General features: G+C 35.1%; 1 protein-coding gene across 1 annotated transcript; it reads left to right on the forward strand.

Moving 5' to 3' along the window:
- The first annotated feature begins 1,296 nt into the window (after positions 1–1,296).
- LOC117409288 (geranylgeranyl transferase type-1 subunit beta-like) lies at positions 1,297–17,676 on the forward strand. The gene is made up of 9 exons (XM_034015104.3): positions 1,297–1,468; positions 2,876–2,994; positions 5,256–5,323; positions 6,202–6,353; positions 6,898–7,030; positions 11,639–11,684; positions 13,044–13,228; positions 14,297–14,405; positions 15,167–17,676. Exons 1-9 carry the CDS (start codon positions 1,341–1,343, stop codon positions 15,346–15,348), a joined length of 1,122 nt encoding a protein of 373 aa, XP_033870995.1. The 5' UTR covers positions 1,297–1,340; the 3' UTR covers positions 15,349–17,676.
- Positions 17,677–20,344: the final 2,668 nt, after the last annotated feature.

A 20,344-nucleotide genomic window follows, 5' to 3' on the forward strand; every position in this document is an offset into this window, starting at 1 on the left:
CCTATAAGAATAAGAAAATAGATATAATTAAGAGCAGTAGTAGAATATGGCAGATACGGAGCGGTTCAGTGCAAGTACAAGCTGATGCAAGTATTGGTACAGTATACTCGAGAGGTTTACAGATTATAAAAATCTACAAATACAAACCTTTTGGAAGCAAGTAGAAATGTGTATCTAATAATTATTAAATATATTAGAAATGAGAGTGAAGTTTTGCATTCAAATCTATTAATATAGATATTGACCCAAAATTACCGGTTATGTATTGTATGTATCTATTATTATTATTATTATGATGATGTGGTCAAAAATAAGGTTTATGCTTTAAGTAATTGATTAACTCCAGCGGAAGTGTCTGCCTTAGAATTATTGTGACTGTTCTGATTGTTTCCCCAAATACTCACTACCTTGGTTACTGTACACAAAGTTCATGGAACAAGACAGGTCTTCATACAGCACCTGCACATGCTGAAATCAGGACTACAGACAGTCTAATCCTGTGATATAAGTGCATTTGTAATACACGAATAATGCAATGTTTTGGCGTGATCATAGCTAGAAATATAAAGATCGTAGTTTGAGATTATTTTTTTTAACACAGGGGTCCCATCAGACTGCGAACTAGAGACATCTTCATCAGCTTTTGAATCAGTATTTCATACTTGCCAACATTTGGAAACTGTTCAGGAGGGACGCTCCGACCTGAGGGGGGTAGGGTGTCGTCATGTGCATCATACACATGGGAACGCAAAAAACAAACACTCATTATCATATAATAGTATCCCCCCTCCCCACCCCCACCCAACTCAACACGACCATCATGGTAGTAAAAATAGACACAATGAAGCGTTCTTAGCTTTGTAGTTAGCGATCAGCAGATATATCAGCCGCATGAAGTGCACAGTGTGTGGTTTTCACGAACTCTACTGTGCAGAATAAATTATTATTTTTTTCTATGAGTAAATATAGGGACTTTCTTCCTATGCACCGGGACGCGGTACATTTGCTAGGAAATCGGGACTGTCTTGACCATATAGGGACTGTTAGTATGTATGGTATTTTGGATATAAGACATTATCAACAATGGACATTTCAATGTTGTATAACAATCATTTTAACATATGGGAAGGACGCCTTAAGCCTAATACATAAACAAAGTATTTTGAAATTCTTTTACCATGTTCCAACTCCAAGACTGGTCAATGACACTGCATTATTTATGTAAAACAAACAAACAGTCAATATAGTATTTTCACTGACCAGAAAACTGCGCTTTTAACCTCCGGAGGTGACGTTTTCGGAAGTTGACACGGAGTTTGATTTTTTTTTTTTTGACAAAGATGGCTGAAGAGGAGAATCCGGTAGCAGAATTTGAAGAAATCGACTTTCTGAAAGACCGGCATGTTATTTTTTTTCAGAGATGTTTGCAAATCTTGCCGGAGAGATACTCTTCGCTGGAAACCAGCAGGTAAGGGAAGCCGCTGTGTACACTATGTACCTGCACATGATGAATGCAATGTCAGGGCTAGCTGTAATGTGACAGTAGCTTTCTTCTGTTTTAACTCTTCAGCAGTGAATGACATGCCTTTTGTTGATTGAAATGAATAGGTATTTATCCGATTGTGTTAACATTTAAAATAATATATATGTATTTTGTTGCATGGGTCAAGGAGAATAAGTCGGATTAACGTTTCGTCAGCTTATCGCTAACCAAACAACACTTCTCGGTAGCGAATGTTGAGATGCTGTGTTATGAAAAATAATAAATAGTTTTAAAAATGCAGAGTTTGTGTTAATTATTATATAAACGGTACTAAAAACAACTTCATATTTAGTATCAAAAGTACAGTAGGTGGGCATACACGGAACAAAGAAAACTTATTGAGAACGTGCTGCAGGGTATCAATGTTTATTTTGCCTTCAGTTCCGGAAATGTCACTGGTGTAGCGAAACCATTCATACAGGAAGCAGTTACAGTTTTAACATTACTACGTTCACAGAAGACCTGGAACTGTGGTGACACAGTAGACCTTTCGTTTATTCTGAACAATAATACTGTATAAATATAATGTTGTCCTCGTTTTCAACTGGATAAGTTTCACATTGCACAGGTCCGAATTTATGCAGCGAACAACTGGACCAGAGACTAAATGCACAACGAACTGATGATGGTGACTGCAGTATGGTCGTTTCAATGTTCAAACATGCACGTTGCTTAAATGTTGTAATACCAGTTTAGTGATTCTTCGCATCGACTTTTAGCTGTTTAATGCCCCATTATTTGTGTTTTGCTTAATTCTCTGTTGCTGTTTCTGCTTAGATCATTACCAGGCTTACTAACTAACGATCTTTTTCAACTGCTCGGATGACTTCTATGCCAAATATCTGAGGTGGTTTGAAAACTTACTTCTAGGGGTGTTAGGCAGTAATTAGGCATCTCTAAAAACCAAAATTATAACTACTGGGACAGTCCATATCCCCTAAAATGTTGAGGATAGAGGGTTCAGATTGAAGTGTTAAATCCATTTGTACAATAGTAAGTGTACAAAGACCCTGTTGTAGCAACTCATCTGTTATTAGAATTTGATATAATGTTTTCAGTAAATTTCAAACTGCTTGTTGTTTTTGGAAGTTTATTGTATTTTCTTTTTTTATTAAACCATTATTGAATATCACTGGAATTACAGCCAGTGATCTTCAAAGGTAGATTGGGTATGTATTATTAATACAGAAAACCTTTTCTTGCAGTACCATGACAATAATGATACTGTACTGTAGACGATAATCTTAAAGGAGGCATGGAAATGTTGTACTTAGATTAAACTTCCATTCTGCACTACTGTAAAACTTTTTTCTTCTATGCATTGTTTTACAGGCTAACCATTGTATTCTTTGCACTTTCTGGCCTGGACATGTTGAATACCTTGGATGTGGTGGATAAGCCAAGCCTAATAGAATATGTCTATTCATTACAAGTCCTTCCCACAGAAGATAGTAAGTTTATTTTTACTTTATTATCAAAAGACCATTCTTTAGAGAAGATTTCTGTTTCTTAATCAAATCAGGTGCATTGAGTTATCCTAGACAACATACTGTCATTCACAAAGAACATTACAGTTTATAATATAATAATGCAGAGAATTACAATTACCTTTTAAAGAGACTGGTATAACATTGTTATACAGTATACACTTGCAGCATCAACCTTTATGTATTTTAGGTTTTACATAGGCACGCCCGGATTAGTTTTTGCACTATAGTGTGGTTATAAGCCATACCATTCTTGTTGTTTTAACGTGCTAAAAACAGATTCAAAACACTGTAGAGTGTTGTAGTCAGTTTATACAGTTGGTTGTCTACCCTAATTTAAAGCCAGTAAAACATTAATGACCAAAGAAAATTGTTCCCAAGAAGGCTATCCTTTTAATCAGATAATTCATATTAAAGTGATCTCATTAATGTTGTATCTACTGAAGTGTGTGCTGGCAAATTGTATGATCTGATCTTAGTGGTTCGGATTTCTTTATTACCCAAATGAGCTATACTGGTTATGAGGTCAGAGAGTGACTTGTAAACCCCCTAGAGCCATCTATTTTACTACGTCTACATTTTCAAAGTGTGTTGCACATTTAAAGGTATTTAATTTTAATGAAGTGCCCCCAGGTAACCATTTTGGTGAATAAGAAACAAAAGTGCTGTGTCATGGAATAACAGGGGAATCAATGTGTATGAGAAATGTAACTGCTGTCAAGCAGCTCATTGATTTCTTTGACCTTCACTGTGAATCCCTTCCACATAAGAAGGGAGAACATTCTGCCAAGGCATCATTTTCATCATTAAACAGCTGCAGTTACCGCCCACTGTTGCCTTTCACCGATCACTCCATTCTGAATTGACTGCCAGCATTTGTTGTTGTTCCAGTCGCATGTAATAGCAGTGTCACAAGATTAAGGTTGAATAGGTAGGTAGGTAGATTTTTTTCATATATTTTTCTGCACAACAAAGAACAAGTTAAACAGTTTTTGGAAACTTCCAGGATAATAATATTGTATTTATTGTATGTATGTGTATGTGTGTGTGTGTGTATATATATATATATATATATATATATATATATATATATATATATATATATATATACAACGATGAGGCACAAAATCATAATTTATTCCATGCATTTAACAGTATTTTGTGGGTTTTGATTCTGTTTACTGTATGTATCCTTTCTGTCTATATATTTGCCTTTCACACACCCCTCTGACTTTCTCACTTACAACCTATACATGTGGTGAATGTACATTTCCTAGATGCTTTCCATATGACCATTTTAGGGTTAAAATTGACCATGATTTATGCCAGTTAAACCAGTTTTTTAAATGTATATACTACTACGCTTGCTCATACACGAATATAACAGGGAAATACTCTATACAGGATTAAACAGTATTAAACATAGGTTCCTATTTAGCAATGAATGCAAAATAATTTTTTTCTGAACATAAGATAGTTTAACAGTTAAAAATACCAGTGTTTGCACTGAACAATAATTAATATACCATTAAAATGTTTTTATTCTTCTGAAAAAAATGTGCCTTGCTCATTGCTAAATAAGGCCCATAGTCTCAGAGCATGCGCCACAAAAATGTGAGTTATGTATCTGTGCCACTAGATGGCAGTATGGGATTGTAAATGATTCTTACATTATGAATGAGAAACTGACATTTGTGTTACAAAAGATGTATGCTATTAAGAATAGACAATCCTTTTAAAATTACCCAGGTCTGTCCAACTCGGGTAACCTATAGGGATATCCCTCTGGAGTACACCAATTAAGAAGAAAGTGATTGATGAAAGAAAAATGGCAAAACATAAAAACAGTAAAGAGTATAACACAAGAAAGCAGAAGAGAACCAGATGCGTAATCAAAAACATGAATACATATGGAGTTCAATACTGTGTTATACTTCAGAAAGATCATCATGCAGTCCTACTGACTTGCAGTGCTACCTGGTAGATACTCAGTAATCCAAAGTATTCTGGCTGCACACAATTTGATCTAATAATCGAGTGTTTTGATGGTCTATTTAATATGATTTAGTAAACTGTATAAGGTGACAGTTAATTGTATTGGATAATGGAGAGGCCGATATTCTTGTCTGGGAGAGGAGGAGGGGGTGGAGGGGTTCTACTTTGTTTGAAATGTGCTGGAACTGCTGATATGGATAATAATTTTCTTGTTCTGAATGTTCCTTTAGAGTCCAATCTAGGACGCTGTGGATTCAGAGGGTCTTCACATCTGGGAATTCCATACAATCCATCTAAGGTGAGAAATACATTGCTTGTCAGCCCTGATCAGCCTGCCCCCCTTTATTACTGTATAATCTTCGGATGAGGGCTTCCGAGTGGAGCATCCAGTAAAGGCACTCCACGTGGAGTGAAGGATGCGCCCTATAGCCTGGAGATCGCAGGTTCGAATCCAGGCTATGTAAGTGACTCTGCATGCAGGAGCAGCAGCAGTTGTTGATGCATAGTTCATCCCCTAGTCTCTGTAAATTGCTTTGGATAAAAACATCTGCTAAATGACAAAATAATAATAATAAAAATAATAATAATAATATTCTTACCATCACGTGAGGACTGCCCCCAGGGCTACATTGTGTCCAGTCCCCCACATGACAACACAGTACCCTGTGCTGGGCTTCAGGGTCCTGAAAACAAGATTTGCTGGGATGGAAAAATAAATGACAATCTTGCAAAGGAGAGATTATGTATTCTGTGTACAGAAACAACAGCAACTTTCCAATTGGGTTTACACTCATCCTTCTAGATGTAAGTTATAAACACAAGCCATTTTATTTGAACATGCAGCAAGTGCTCATTTTATGTTGATATATACAGAGAACTGCACATTCAGTTGTTGTGGAACTAGGTAAACTCTTAGTGTAAATTATTGTGATCTACTTTTCAGTAGAATGGTGGCTCTAATTTTGTATTTGCAGTTGTGGCAAGACGTGTGTTAATTTAAGATTTTTATTTACATTTAGCATAAAAACAGCATTTGAATCTCAAATTAAAATTAATTGGGCTACACATTTCCCTGTTGGAATGAATTGCCCTTTATGGCAATGGTTAGACACCTTTTACAACAGAGACTTCCACTGAAGTCATACATGTTCTTTATTAATGTTGTTTCTGTTTCAGGGTCCTGGAGTGAATCACCCCTATGACAGTGGCCATGTTGCAATGACCTATACAGGTCTTGCTTGCCTGATTATCTTGGGAGATGATCTGAGTCGAGTGAATAAAGAAGCATGTTTGTCAGGACTAAAAGCACTCCAGCTGGAGGATGGCAGGTAGAGTATACAGGACCTCATGGATTTCAGACAGCTAATACACAGGGGGGTCTTGTAAAGCTTGTCTCTAAAGCTTTTAATGTCTGGTAGAAAATCTCTAGTCATCTGCCTCCACATTCATACTTTATATATAACGTGTTTTGGTGCCACATTGTTTTAACTTCTGGCCATATCCATGATACAGACAGATGCTTTGGGTCTCTATAGCGGTTATAGAGCTGTATTCTTTGATTCTCTCCATAAAGTTTCCTTATCATTGATTAAAATTAACCACTGCACTTGCCACATAATTTTAACTTCTAGACATATCCATGAGATTGATATTTTACTTCATGTTTACCAGCCATTTGATCTGATATGCCCTTCCCTTTACATTATGTCCCCATGTGGTGCTTTGTTTTTGTTCACAGAAACTCGCATGCCTTTTTTTTTTTTTTTTTTTTTTAAATCCTAGTACGAGGTTAAGGAAACTTTCAAACAGGCGTACGGAAGTGTATTTCAGTGCATTTTACACAGTCTAATAATGACTTTGCTTGTCTTTTAGTTTCTACGCTGTCCCAGAAGGAAGTGAGAATGACATGCGGTTTGTCTACTGTGCTGCCTGTATATGCTACATGCTCGATGACTGGTCAGGCATGGATATCAAGAAAGCAATAGATTACATCAGGAGAAGTATGGTAATGATATGATATTCTTATTTTTGCTTGTTTAAAAATACAGACCGTGGCGCCTTATACTGATAGTTATTTTGTGTAAATGATAGAGGCTCAATTTTGGTTAATGTAACTGCTTGAATGACAACCTTTACTTTCTGTGTTTGATAGCTGATTATATTTTTCCCATCTGCATCGATTTATACACAAAATACCACCAATTTAAAACCAAAAAGCCATGCTTTGTGTGAGGCGAAGTCTGTTCTACATTCATTATAAAATTGGCTTCCTGTTTTCTAAGTGTCTGTTAAAAAATGTCAAGGGCCTTCAAAAATAAATAAACTGTGAATGTTAAATTGGGAATACTATAAAGAAACCTATACTTTGATTTATATTTTCTAGCCACTGAATGGTAACAGTAGATATTAGAAAGAACTAATGAACAGCAAAAAGGCCATTAGGCCCAACAAGCCTTCCCGTTTAGTTTTCTTCTTATCTCCTCTTTCCTGCTTTCTCTTCAACCCTCTCTCCATTCTATCACTGTTCTGGGTTGTAAATATGATGCCTACAGTGTTTCAGAACATACATAGATGAATGGAGTTGGGTCATAGGAAAGGGAGTATTATCCTTAACACTGGCTACCCATAGTAAATTTAATAAAATAAATCACGTTCTCTCATGTTTGCAGTCTTACAGTGGTTAAAGAACTAAACAAATATAACAGCAGATTGAGATGGTTTTTATTAGTTAAATTTGACGTATCCCCTCGTCTTTCGTGAAATCAGATAGTATCTGTGCAAAAGGGACCATAAACAGCAGACCCTTATTTTCTGTCTGACATGTAGGCCCCTAGTTCTGATTTAAAAAAAAATAAATAATAATAAAAATAAATAAATAACTTAACTGCATTGAACATGTGCGTGCTGTTTTTCGATCTGTGCATATTCTGTTTTCCAAGTTCTAGCTGCATTTATTTTTTAACTTATGACCAGTTGGTAGCCATCGTAATTTAAGTCCGGCAATTTGAACAGCTACAAAAAAGGTTAATGGATTTCCTTCAAATTATGTTCAATATGGTAGTCTTAACTTACCAATGTTTGTGTCAAATGCAATATGTGTCTCTATTTGCTGTGCTTTGGTGCAGGGATCAGTAAGTTGGTGCATTTTCTTTCAATATGGGGGATACTTTTGTTTTTGTTCATAATAAACACATTTAATGTATCTTAAGTATGTATTTTGTGTTCATGAAAACCTTAGCTTTGCTTATACAGTACTGTATAAACGAACACAAGCAGCTGCAGAGGAGTGGCTGTGGTAGTTTGTAGGGCAGAGACAGATCTCCCGTGGGGGTTGTCCTGTTTTCTTTTGTTGTATTTCTTCACCGTTTCACCTTTCAAGGATATATCTAGAATTAAATGTGTCCCTTTTTCAGTAACACTTGCTCCTGATTTTGTTCAAGCACCAAAAAACACTGCATATAGGTGTCATTTTAAATGGCTAGTTATATGTATATTTTCTTTTTAATCTAGGTCTGTATTCTTCATTGATTCTTGGTTATAGTGGTCCTTTAAAAATCCAATACCGAAAACTGGTGCTGGTACTGATATTTAAAATTAATTATTTCATATAAGCCATACTAAATTAAATAAACACTTGACTTTCTATTGCTACAAAATGGTCTGTTAAGACCTGATTTTGGGTTGGGTGAGGGGGAAATAACTTTTTAAATTATATTACATTGTAGGTCTAGAAAGCATATACAGGTAAATTACAGGTAAACTTAATGCTTGGATGTAAGTACATAGTAAAATAATTTATTAATGGATATTTCATGAGGTTTAATGTACAGGCTAAGAAACTTTCATAGTGACCTTCAGTTCTTAATCTCAGATGTAAGAAGTTTCATTGTTTAAAAAGGATTATGGAATTCATTCAGTAGAGTTTACAAATTTTGTTGTCATACTTTTTGGGGAAGGGAAATGTGTGATTGTGTGGAAAGAGTAACAAGGTTATAATCTCGATTTATTCTTGGCTGTCTATAAATAGGCTTCACTGACTTAATTGGCAGTGGTGTAAGGTCTCGTAGTGTGTTAATCCTGTTACGGGTTCATTTTTAGTCTTGTCACTACTGCAGTTGCTCAAAGCCAGATTCGTCCTACCCATGCTATTTTACACACACACACACACACACACACACACACACGTATAAGTAATTTGTGAATATGGTTTGGTTTTAGGGGTCCTAAAAAAAAAAAAAGCTTTTTTCCCCCCCGAATTCTCTTTTTATTACTAGAACTTCATGTAGCCTACACTAAAGGTATATTGTTTTAATATGTAATTGTTTTTCTTGAGCTCATTAAATTAACTTTTTTCTTTCAAAGTTCTTGCCCAATATCTGCATCTGTTCAATCGATTCAAACTAGTGTGTGTTTTTAGTCAGTTTGTTTAAATGCTGTTTTCTTTTTTCACCTTTTTTACTATTTTGTGTTCACAATCATCCTGAGCAGTTCTGAGGTGCTCCAATATTTATTAGTTCTCTCTGTCGCCTAACGTTACGCTAGCTGTGCTTGTAGAACTGTAGTAGATGGTTCCTTTTCAGTTCTTCCTGATTCCAAATTAAATCACATGATACAGTTCAACTAAGGTGAATGATTATCATCATGCATCATATTTGGTATGAATATTTATATAAACAAAGTTCCATATATATATATATATATGTATATATCTATATCTGTGTGTGTGTGTGTGTGTGTGTATATAAATCTATCTTTATCTATCTATCTATGTATCTATCTATCTTTATATATATATATATATATATATATATATATATATATATATATATATATATATATATATATATATTATAATGGCTCTAGACAGGCGAGGCCAAGTATGCCGGCTAATGCAGTTTGTAATTCAATTGTGCTCCTCAGTGCTTGCAGCCAGTAGTGGGAGGGAGTACATTGTTGGCACCAGAATTGCTGTTATTGTAAGAGGTAATTGGAAGGATTGTCTAGCTGAAGAGTACTTTTGAACAAAGCATAGTTTTCATAAGCAAATTAATTGAAATTCTCACATCACTCAACGTCATAGTATATCTGTTTTTTGGTGGTTCTTTAATTGTAACCACCAAGCATTCTGCTGTCGAGCTATGGTCCCATGCAATACATTGTAATCTGTTTTCAGTCATTACAAAAAAACGCCAGGAGTTTGTATTCGTTCAGGTTTGTATTAGTTATGTTTTATAAACTACATGCAAGCTGATATCTGACAGAACAGAACACCATTCTATATGAGAGTAAACTCTCAATGGGACATAAAATAATTTAAAAACTAACATAAAGGAATAATGAAGGCTTATAAAAATACCTCTCATCGTAGAATTTCACAAAATATTTGGCTTGTTTTACAGACATTGTTTTAATTTTGATTCTTTATTTTAAATTTGATTCTTTACCGTTAACCTTATGGACCAAACCTCAGCTTACCAGTTGTTTCTGTGCTGCAAAGTGGACTGAACGTGTGATCAAATTAACCAAATACCAGCTGCACAAGAAGTAAATATAAGCTGTACTTCTAAAGCTCGCAGTCCACATGCTCAGGTATGTTGTTGTTGAGCACTGCTTATGAACCCACAAAATTTCTACCTGCAGTAAGGTGCAGACCTGTATTTAATTAGAAACCCAAAGGATATGAGCCCTGTGCTTTCACTCAGCCTGCTGGATGAATGCTTTACTAAACAACACAAATATGTAGTTATCCTTCAGGTTATTATAATGTCAAACCAGACTATACTATTATTATTATTTGTTTATTTAGCAGATGCCTTTATCTAAGGCGACTTACAGAGACTAGGGTGTGTGAACTATGCATCAGCTGCAGAGTCATTTACAATTATGTCTCACCCGAAAGACGGAGCACAAGGAGGTTAAGTGACTTGCTCAAGGTCACACAATGAGTCGGTGGCTGAGGTGGGATTTGAACCGGGGACCTTCTGGTTACAAGCCCTTTTCTTTAACCACTGGACCACACAGCCTCCTATTTATACTAAATTCCTGTGTGAATCTTTTTTTATGATTCCTATTCATTTTGTTGATGATGCCTCCCATGTCTTTTTGCATTTTTAGTATATCCTGATCCAATATTTTTATGATGTTGTAAATAGCAGCTTCACTGTCCTTTCAAAACCTTCTGGACCAGGTAGACAGGGTAATAATGACCCGTAGTACCTGAATACCTTCCATGGATATTGCTTTTATGAGTGGGTATTGGTACTGGCACTACATAGGGAAAATAGCTTGCTTAGTATGATCGGGCAGGGCAGGTTCATGGACACTAATAATTCTTAACACCTCGAACATATAATATAAAAGAATCTGAGCTCACTTTGTCGATCTGAAACCCACACACTAAATAGGCATTGAATATATACCATTTGAAAAATGATTTTATTTTTGGGGGTGGGTGGGGATTTGGTTTGCTTGTGCTTTTGTTTTTGTCTGTCCTTACAAACATGTTAATCTATTTTTCATGTATTTGTCTGTTTTAATAGATTTTCATTTATATAACATACTGTACTATATCACTTTCACAATAGTCTAATTATATGAATGTATTTTCTTTAAGTCCTATGACAATGGTGTTTCACAAGGAGCGGGATTGGAATCACATGGTAAGTAGCAAGCTATGAAAGCCTACTTTAATGGGATTTACCTTACAGTTGAATATTTGTTTAATATCTGATTTGTTTAAACAGTTTAAAGTTTGCTTTAGTATGGTCATGTGACTGCATTGGTATAATCTTAAGCGGGCTGTCAGCTACCTTACATTGTGCCATTTAATTTTATAACCATGCTTTATGTGTATTGTTGACAAGTGTGCAGCCCATAGAGTGAGAGCTTTTATTAAAGGTCACTGTACTGAATTTTAAATAATGTTTGGCCAGGCTTATTTCAATATACAAAGTATATCATTTAACAGTTTCTCTCTACTTTTAATATGCTGTTCTGCACAAGTGTTAAAAAGGCATGTAGGATTATACCTGGGACAGATTAAGTACATAATTGCTTAAAATAATCCATCTGGATATGTCACAAGATTTGTAATTAGTTATGTGTTCACTTAATAATCTGGGTAAGCCTTTTTAAGGGCTCATACTGTTATCCCAAGTAATTACTACTGTTAGAGCAAGAACCAATGTGTTAAAATTGCTGTTTTCTGGTATCCTGCAGACCTGTATACAGGTCTGGGAAAGATGACTCCACTCAACACTGCACACGGCTCAAGTAGACTAGGAAAGGTGACTCCATTTTTAAAACCATAGTTGTCACGCCTTAAATCCTGGACCTCCAGTTATGTTGCGATCACCTCATTTTGAATTCTAGCTCGTAAGATGCTCAAAATTCCTTGCTGGCTTTCAATACATAATGTATACTAATTTTTACATGCTAGGATCGATTTAGCTCTGCCTATTTTAAGTACTCATTTGATTATACATTTGCATATACAGTATGAATCCTAACAGGTTTTGTATAACGTCTTTATTCGTCCATATCCTCTTGTAGCAGATCAGTAAACTAATCTTATTTACTAATACATATATTTTATGTTCAAATGTATTACATTTTCTGTATAAGAAACTGCAAATGAGGGTAGTCTTTCTGCAAAGTTTTATTCAGAGTATACTACTTCAACTTTACAACCAATCAGTTTTACACATTTTCTTGTCGAGTTACCATCCCAATTCCACGAAGACCACTCCCATTTCACAAGAGGATTTAAAACAATATTGATAATATCATGATACTCTCTGGACTCTTTATGTTGACTGTGTATGTTTGACTTTGGGCGGTGGTCTGCATCAGGGAACTATTGGTTGCTTCAGCAGCATTTGACCAAATATTGGTAGTCTCTGTGATCTAAAGCTTTGAAATGTACAGTTGTTCATTAAACGTGTTTAATACAATTTAAGTTCAAGTACCTAGCCTGTTCCTGATGTACATAAGACTAACAGTGTGTTTAATTTATTCAGGTGGATCTACATTCTGTGCCATTGCTACCCTCTGTCTCATGGGTAAACTTGAGGAGATCTTCACAGAGAAAGAACTGAACAGGATAAGAAGGTGGTGCATTATGAGGCAGCAAAATGGTTTTCATGGGCGGCCCAACAAACCTGTGGATACATGTTACTCTTTCTGGGTTGGAGCTACCCTTGAGGTAAATCACAAAGAAAGCCTCCACCTTCATATCAAAGCTATAAGAACTGCGATCTTTAAGGTGTAGCTAATTATTGCTCAAGTTTGTATCTGGTAAAGTGGCACAAACTTTTGCCTATCATTAATCGGTTATTATTATTGTAAAGGAGTGCTGAGAATATTTTGATTCTGTTTTTTTTTTCTGCAGATAAACTGCTGTGCATGCTGGTACCTTTGCTGTAGGTTACATGGTCTAATAGCAGTTGTATCATTTGTGTTTTGGAACTACAACAAATACAGTGAATTGTCTTTCTGTATATCCTAACCTGAAGGCAACAACATGGATTTTAAAACCATAGTTGTCACACTTTAAATCCTGGATCACCTCATTTTGAATTTTGACTCTAAATTCCTTACTGGCTTTAAATGCCCAATGTATACTAGTTTGTACTAGTATGTCAAATACTCATTTTACATTTTGATTATACAGTACACAGGTAGAGCCTGACAGATTTGGCATGCTGATACACAATTTTTTTTATCTTAGTCATATCCTCTTACACATTTTCTTACCAGTTGCTTTACTAAACTTACATACAGTTAAACCTGAATGAACTGATCACATCCAGTGAATTACAAAGCCACTTGTTTACCACTACTGAGAATGATATGTAGTGTAATCAATACTGTAGAAAGACCAAGAGGATAAATATTTCAGGGACTAGACAGACTGGCATGACAATTGTTGTTTATTGTGTGGGTTAATTTGATACATTTATGATAAACTCTTTATTTTGAAGAGAACTGACTAGCAATAATTATTTTCCCAATAAAAAGTGAATTTATAAAAATGACAGTTTCAAAGATAAAGTTAAGACTTTTAAAATTGGTAGAACAAAAAGTACTGTGTTATGTTTAGGGATTACATACTCCATTTGTTAAGTGACTGTAAATTTCACTTTTGTAACTAGTCAACGTTATATTTTAAAAGCTTAACATACCTAACTTTTGTGAAAATTTGTATTGTACTGTAATGATATTTAACAACAGAAAATGTTGTAACATAAATTCTGAACTACTTGTTTTTCAGCTGCTAGAAGTTTTCCAGTACACAAATTTTGAAAAGAACCGGAACTACATCTTGTCAACTCAGGACCGGCTTGTTGGTGGATTTGCAAAATGGCCGGACAGCCATCCAGGTAAAATAATATCATGGTTCAGACAACAACAAAAACGAATTGAGGAAGTTTTCCATTTTCAAAGTGACAACTGAAGCCACAGAGTAATTGAATGCTTTGCGGGAGTCAAATAGTTTGCCATTATAAGTAAGTGAGAGGAACTGGTTCATATTACATTTACTGTAGTAAATTAGCTTGAAACCAAGTTCAGTCTTAAGAATTGAACAAACATTTTGACAAATAAACCCACACCAGAGTACTGCTTTTCTTTAATTTATTCATATTCTTAGTAAAGTACTGGTGTTCGCCAGAATTCATTTTAAACCTCTGAAAACGTTTACCCATGTTCTACTGTATTATAGTAATTCATTTTTATATAACCTTTCAGTGGAACTCCAAGTAATTTTGAGGTTACAAAAGTAATATGAAATTAAAAATGACATTCTCCATTCATTTTATGTTAGGTTCATGATGTAGGTCAGAATTCACTCAAAATGTAAAATGTCTTTATTTCTATTTTAGGGACACCATACTGGCAAAGTATGTATTGGTGCACAAGATCTGCCCAGTATAATATATCTGCAGATATATGTACAGCTATGGCCAATAGTTTTGTATCGCCTAGAATATTAGGATTTAGACATAATTTCAATCTCAAATACTAGGTGTCCCATTCCTGATTGCCTGTTTTATGATTGTCTGGCAACTTTTAGTTGTGCATTAATTACAAAGAATGTGCACCTAAGTGAATGCTTTCTAATTTGAGCTCCTGTCTTTTTCAGATGCGCTGCATGCATATTTTGGGATCTGTGCTCTGTCTCTGATTGGCGAGTACAACCTGCGTAAAGTGCACCCTGCTTTGAATGTGAGCAGAAGGGCTTTTGAACATCTTCAGCACCTGCATCAGACATGGAGAGCACAGAACAGTAACCCCCATACAGAATCTGTGCCCATCTGCACATGACACTTCGATGGACTAATGAGAACGAGAAAATCTAAATAAGAAATGTATTAGAGCAACAATTTAAAAAGCCATGTGTAACCAAGTGTGCAGTTCACTAGCGTTTGATTTTGTTATGTACCAAGTCAATTACTGTGAATAATAATATCAGTATTGCAAGGGTTAGTGGGTGGCATGTTCATAATTGCTTGTGATTGAAATTAAGGAGTGAACATTATGAATAACATGTATGCAACGTCTTTTATAGGTTAATGAAAGTGTACTGTAGGTAAAAATGGCCTTTTGGTGACCTGACAAACTTATTAGATTCATGGTCTGGATCTTTCATGACTTAAAGTTTTTATGACCCAGGAATATATATTTTTTCAGGATTCTTGATCTACCTAATTTTTCTGTAAAAGTTTCTGGCAGTTTAATTTTGAGTCTGTTTTCAGACTTTCTGCCTTCATACATTTCTTAAGAGCATTTTAGTTGTTTAAACATTTGTGTCAAAAATACTTTGCCAAACATTTTCATTTTTTGCAAACAAAATAGGCTTAAAAACCTGATTGTGTTCTCGATCTGAAAAAAAAAAAAATCTCAATCCTGGAAGTTTGTCCCAAAGTCATACCTTATTTATTTTTGTAAGCAAGCTTGGGTCACACAGCCTAGACAGCATGCCAAGCTGATTGACTTCAATCACTCATACAGTATTTCACTGAGGCACTTATACAGGATGTTTTTGTTTCCAGCTCTTCCTAAAATAACCTACGATAACAATATAAATGATGTATTTAATGTTGAATGTGCCTCAGCCAGAAATAATGACATGCATGCTACCCAAAGTAAATCATAAAGGGTTAGTCTGTATTGCTACTGTTAGGCATTTTTCCTAATAGACATGCAAATGTTTTGCTCCAATTAGTGGTATGTATAACAAACATTATTTTTTACCTATTCTACATCAATGTAAATTACTTTAGAAAATTAGTATAAACAATAGGTTTTCAAACTAGTCTGTTTGTTTAATAAAAAACTTCTAGTAAACTTTTGTAAGAAATTAAGAGGCAAGCATTTGTCATATCCATTGATTCTGAGTGTATATGTAGACTTATCTTTAGAGAGTACTGACTGCATGTATTTAGAAATCAGTCAGGGCCCAGCTGAGATGCAGTATATTTTAACTCTGTAACAGTAGAATGTTAAGAATATACTGTACATTTAAAAAGGCTTTCTGAACTATAGAAAAGTGGTTTCTTATTTAATGAACCACCCCCTATAATATGAGATTATATGAGCTTGTCAACCCATTGCCAGGGGAAGCAGCAACCTTCAGTTTGACCTGTTTTAGATAACAAATAATAATAATAAAAGAATATATACAAAATATTGTACATGGATATATTACTAGCAAAGAACCGAAGTGTTCTCCTCCAAGATCTTTGCAGCCAGCTTATTTGAGCTGTGTGTGATGTCAGTCAGCTGTCCATGACTCGCTCTTGGCTGCACAGATCTGCAAGAATCTGCTTGAATAAAACACCACCATTGTCTTAATGTTTGGCACACAAGGATATTCTTTGATTGGTCTTACTTCCGTTCCATTACCAGTGTTGTCCAGTAATTATTCATTGCTGCATTGCTTTAAATTCAGGCTTTATCAATGATGGAGACCACAAGCTTTGACATCTTTTATAGTGGGTACACAGAGTTGTATTGTATTATTCTCTCAATAAAGTTCCATTACAGGTAGCATCCAGTGAACTATCAGTGCCACTGAAAAAATATCAAGGATATGATCGTTTTCACATGTCCATTTTATTTTATGTTTCCCAACCATTTGATCTAATATGACATCCCCTTATCCACAAAAACTCCCAATTGAATTTGTGTATTTCAGGAACTTTTTGATATATTTAAATATTACAACCAAGATCCCATGTCGCATGGAAAAAATGGTCTGGTCTACAAAAAACAGTAATGGTCTACAAAAAAGGAAATGCAAAGTCATATGGTCTTCCCATGGCAGCAGGCATAATCTTAATGGAATACAAGATTCAGGGCACGGGTCAGAAGTAAATGAACCAATCAATGTACAGGAATCAATGCACAAGAATGTGTGTACCACTTGAGTCTTAAAGTGGTTCAAATGTGTTTAAAGTGCAAAAGATACACTAAATCCCACCTTTTGTACTTCAGTTTAAATCCTAGCCCAATGAGTAAGTAGAATGAACTTTGACAATTCCTCCATGTTGGACCTTGTTATTTCAATAAACGACAGTCACTGTACATATCTGCTTTTATACATTTTATTGCTTCCATGTTTGTTTCTAATAAAGCTTGTGTGGCCTTACATTTCTGACTGCCTCGTTGGAATGACCTGAAAATGTGTCTGGCTTCATAATGGGGGAATAAGAATCATCATTTATTGGTGTGATTTGCCATGTTAGACAAGCCTCATTCTAGTTGTTATTGTACTTCACAAATGTAATTACTAAGAAATTCTACTCTATCTCCATATTGCTCTATTTACTTTGGGAACAAACAATTGGTTCACCCGTATTTGAACTGTTGTATTTGTTCTACTTTTAACACCATTAATTACACTACACAAATTAAAATAAAAAAATAAGCTAACCATGAATTGTAGGTAATTGATTCATATACCCTTTTAAGGTTAGTATTAGGACTTTGCTGTGTTCTTGGGTTAGCATATAGAGTAGATTCTCCCATCTTTTATAGGCTATTGACAGCGCCTCTGTCTATGTCTTCTTAGTCAGCAGAAAAAAAAAAATAATCACTTAACTAAGCTATGAGGGAGTATGTAATTAATAATCAATATGTTTCCAGTTGATATAAATTAGAATGCTAGACAGCCCTCACAGAAGCTTTAGTTAAGAAATCAAAGTATGTAAATTGTTGGTAATGCAGAAATGTATACGACTTAATGCACAAATCTGAAACTATATGTAGAATAATAACTCTACTGCCAATAGTGTTTAGAAGCACCAAATTTTAAGAACTAGACTGACTATTAAAACAAAAAAGGGATGGGGTGGTAGTTAACCTTCTCTCGAAGGTGACTCCCATCACTTCCTAAAAAGTTTGTATTTCACATGTTGCTCACAAAAGCACTCCAAAGGGGCACGAATAATTCAGTGTCCCTGTAGTATTGCTGGAAACTTCTGAGGGCCTGGGAAGTAAGCTGACAAAAAAAAAAAATTGAAAAACAGAAGAACACTCAAAAGCTTAATGAGGGTTAAGTTGGAACAGTCTAGCCTGCCACAAGCTCATTGATTGTATATAGATTAACATGCACACAGTGCAGTAAAACAAACAATGAAGAATTTATTTTCTTCAAATCACCACATGCTAAATATAAACTTGTCACAGCTTTTTGCCTGTTCTAGCTCTGCTATCTAAAATAATTGTATTTAATTTTATAGCAATGTTTCGTTACAATTGTGTGCGAGTCATATGTAAAATATGGCAACTTCAAGTTATTTGCTGTACATGTGAAATTTAGATTTTGCAATGACATGCATGATACAGACTTTACTTTGAGCAAATACTTTAAACATGACTTAACTGAACTGAGTTTCTGGTGTACATATTTAGGGGTATTGATGAATTAAGCAAGATATTGATTTCAGACAGTTTGCCTTTGCACCTCTATAAAACAGCCCTCTCGCCTACATTGATCCAAGTCTAGTCCCCCATGCTTTCCATGCTGGACAGAGAGTCTTGCCAGGTAGTTCCTTTCCCATTTAGAACGCCACTAAAAATACACGCTAGCCTGCTTTTCTTAAACTGGAAGGAGAATGTCCTGCCCAAAGATCACCGGGCGACACTTAGAATCTGTAGACCAGCATGTACTATGTTTACATGCACAAGAAACCAGTCGTTTTCTAACCTACTGTTGTGAATCTGATAAGAAATACAGACCACTTTACATGCCAAACCCAACTGGGTTTGGAGGAATCAGTGCTTCTGAACCTGCGTGCACTTAAATCTGATTGAACCCGCAACCTGATTCCAGCTCAGACTGGTTTACATGCAGAACATACTGTACAGAGGATTTGGGGATCGGTTCCTCGAACAGGCAGCTTGAATCTGATAAGATAAATATAAGCACACAGAAAAGTGAATTAAGGAGAGGGCTACCCTATAGTTGCAGAGAGATGATTCCATGTTCATAAAACATAAGTAAAGAAATAAATTTGAGAGTCATATTTGAAAAACCTTCGAGGAAGAATAACAACTTGATTGATCCCTTTTATGAAAATGTGTGTCTCAATTTTAAATGATTTTACACTCATAATGCACACAGATATATATATATATATATATATATATATATATATATATATATATATATATATATATATATATAATTCTACACTGGAGTTCTCTCCCAAAAAAGAAAAGAAACATCAATAAAGAAAAAGAGATCTGATGATGCAGGAGTCTGGTGTAAATATTTTATAGCACTGACTTGCAGTTAAATAGTAATGTTATACCATTGGTGTGTTGTGCCTTATTATGTTACAGTAGATCAAGGCACACCATTCTGAAAAGACAAAAGGGTATATGCATACTGGTTAAAATGTGAGTTTCAAAACCTTTAAAAAACTGTGCATTTGTTAAATACTTTTACATGTACAGATCTATTTTACTTCTGTATGCAAGAAGTGTAACCTGCAGACATGCTGAGTAGTATTTATTAATAACATAGCCACTGTAAGATCTTTAAACCCGTTATCCAGAGATAACAAATCTTTCTGAAGGTAAATACTTTTAAACCATGGACATATGTGTGTGTTTCCAACAGTGCTATTCCCTGTACCAATGTAAGAGGAGTAATACTTTGCAACCTGCTGGAGAACATCTTACACCCCTTTAATTAAAATGTACCATCTGCTGTCCTGGTCCAGAGCCTTGAGTCAAATCTATGTGTGTGCTAAACCATTGGTTTCACTCTACAATCAGGGTAAGATATTCTGATTTAGAAACAAAACATTTA

Source organism: Acipenser ruthenus, chromosome 2, assembly GCF_902713425.1.
Source record: "Acipenser ruthenus chromosome 2, fAciRut3.2 maternal haplotype, whole genome shotgun sequence".
In the NCBI taxonomy this organism is placed as follows: Eukaryota; Metazoa; Chordata; class Actinopteri; order Acipenseriformes; family Acipenseridae; genus Acipenser; species Acipenser ruthenus.

Coding starts and splice junctions, on each gene's coding strand:
- LOC117409288 (XM_034015104.3), top strand. CDS start 1,341: ATGGCTGAAGAGGAGAATCCGGTAGCAGAATTTGAAGAAATCGACTTT. Junction 1,469..2,875: donor TCTTCGCTGGAAACCAGCAG/GTAAGGGAAGCC, acceptor ATTGTTTTACAG/GCTAACCATTGTATTCTTTG. Junction 6,354..6,897: donor CTCCAGCTGGAGGATGGCAG/GTAGAGTATACA, acceptor CTTGTCTTTTAG/TTTCTACGCTGTCCCAGAAG.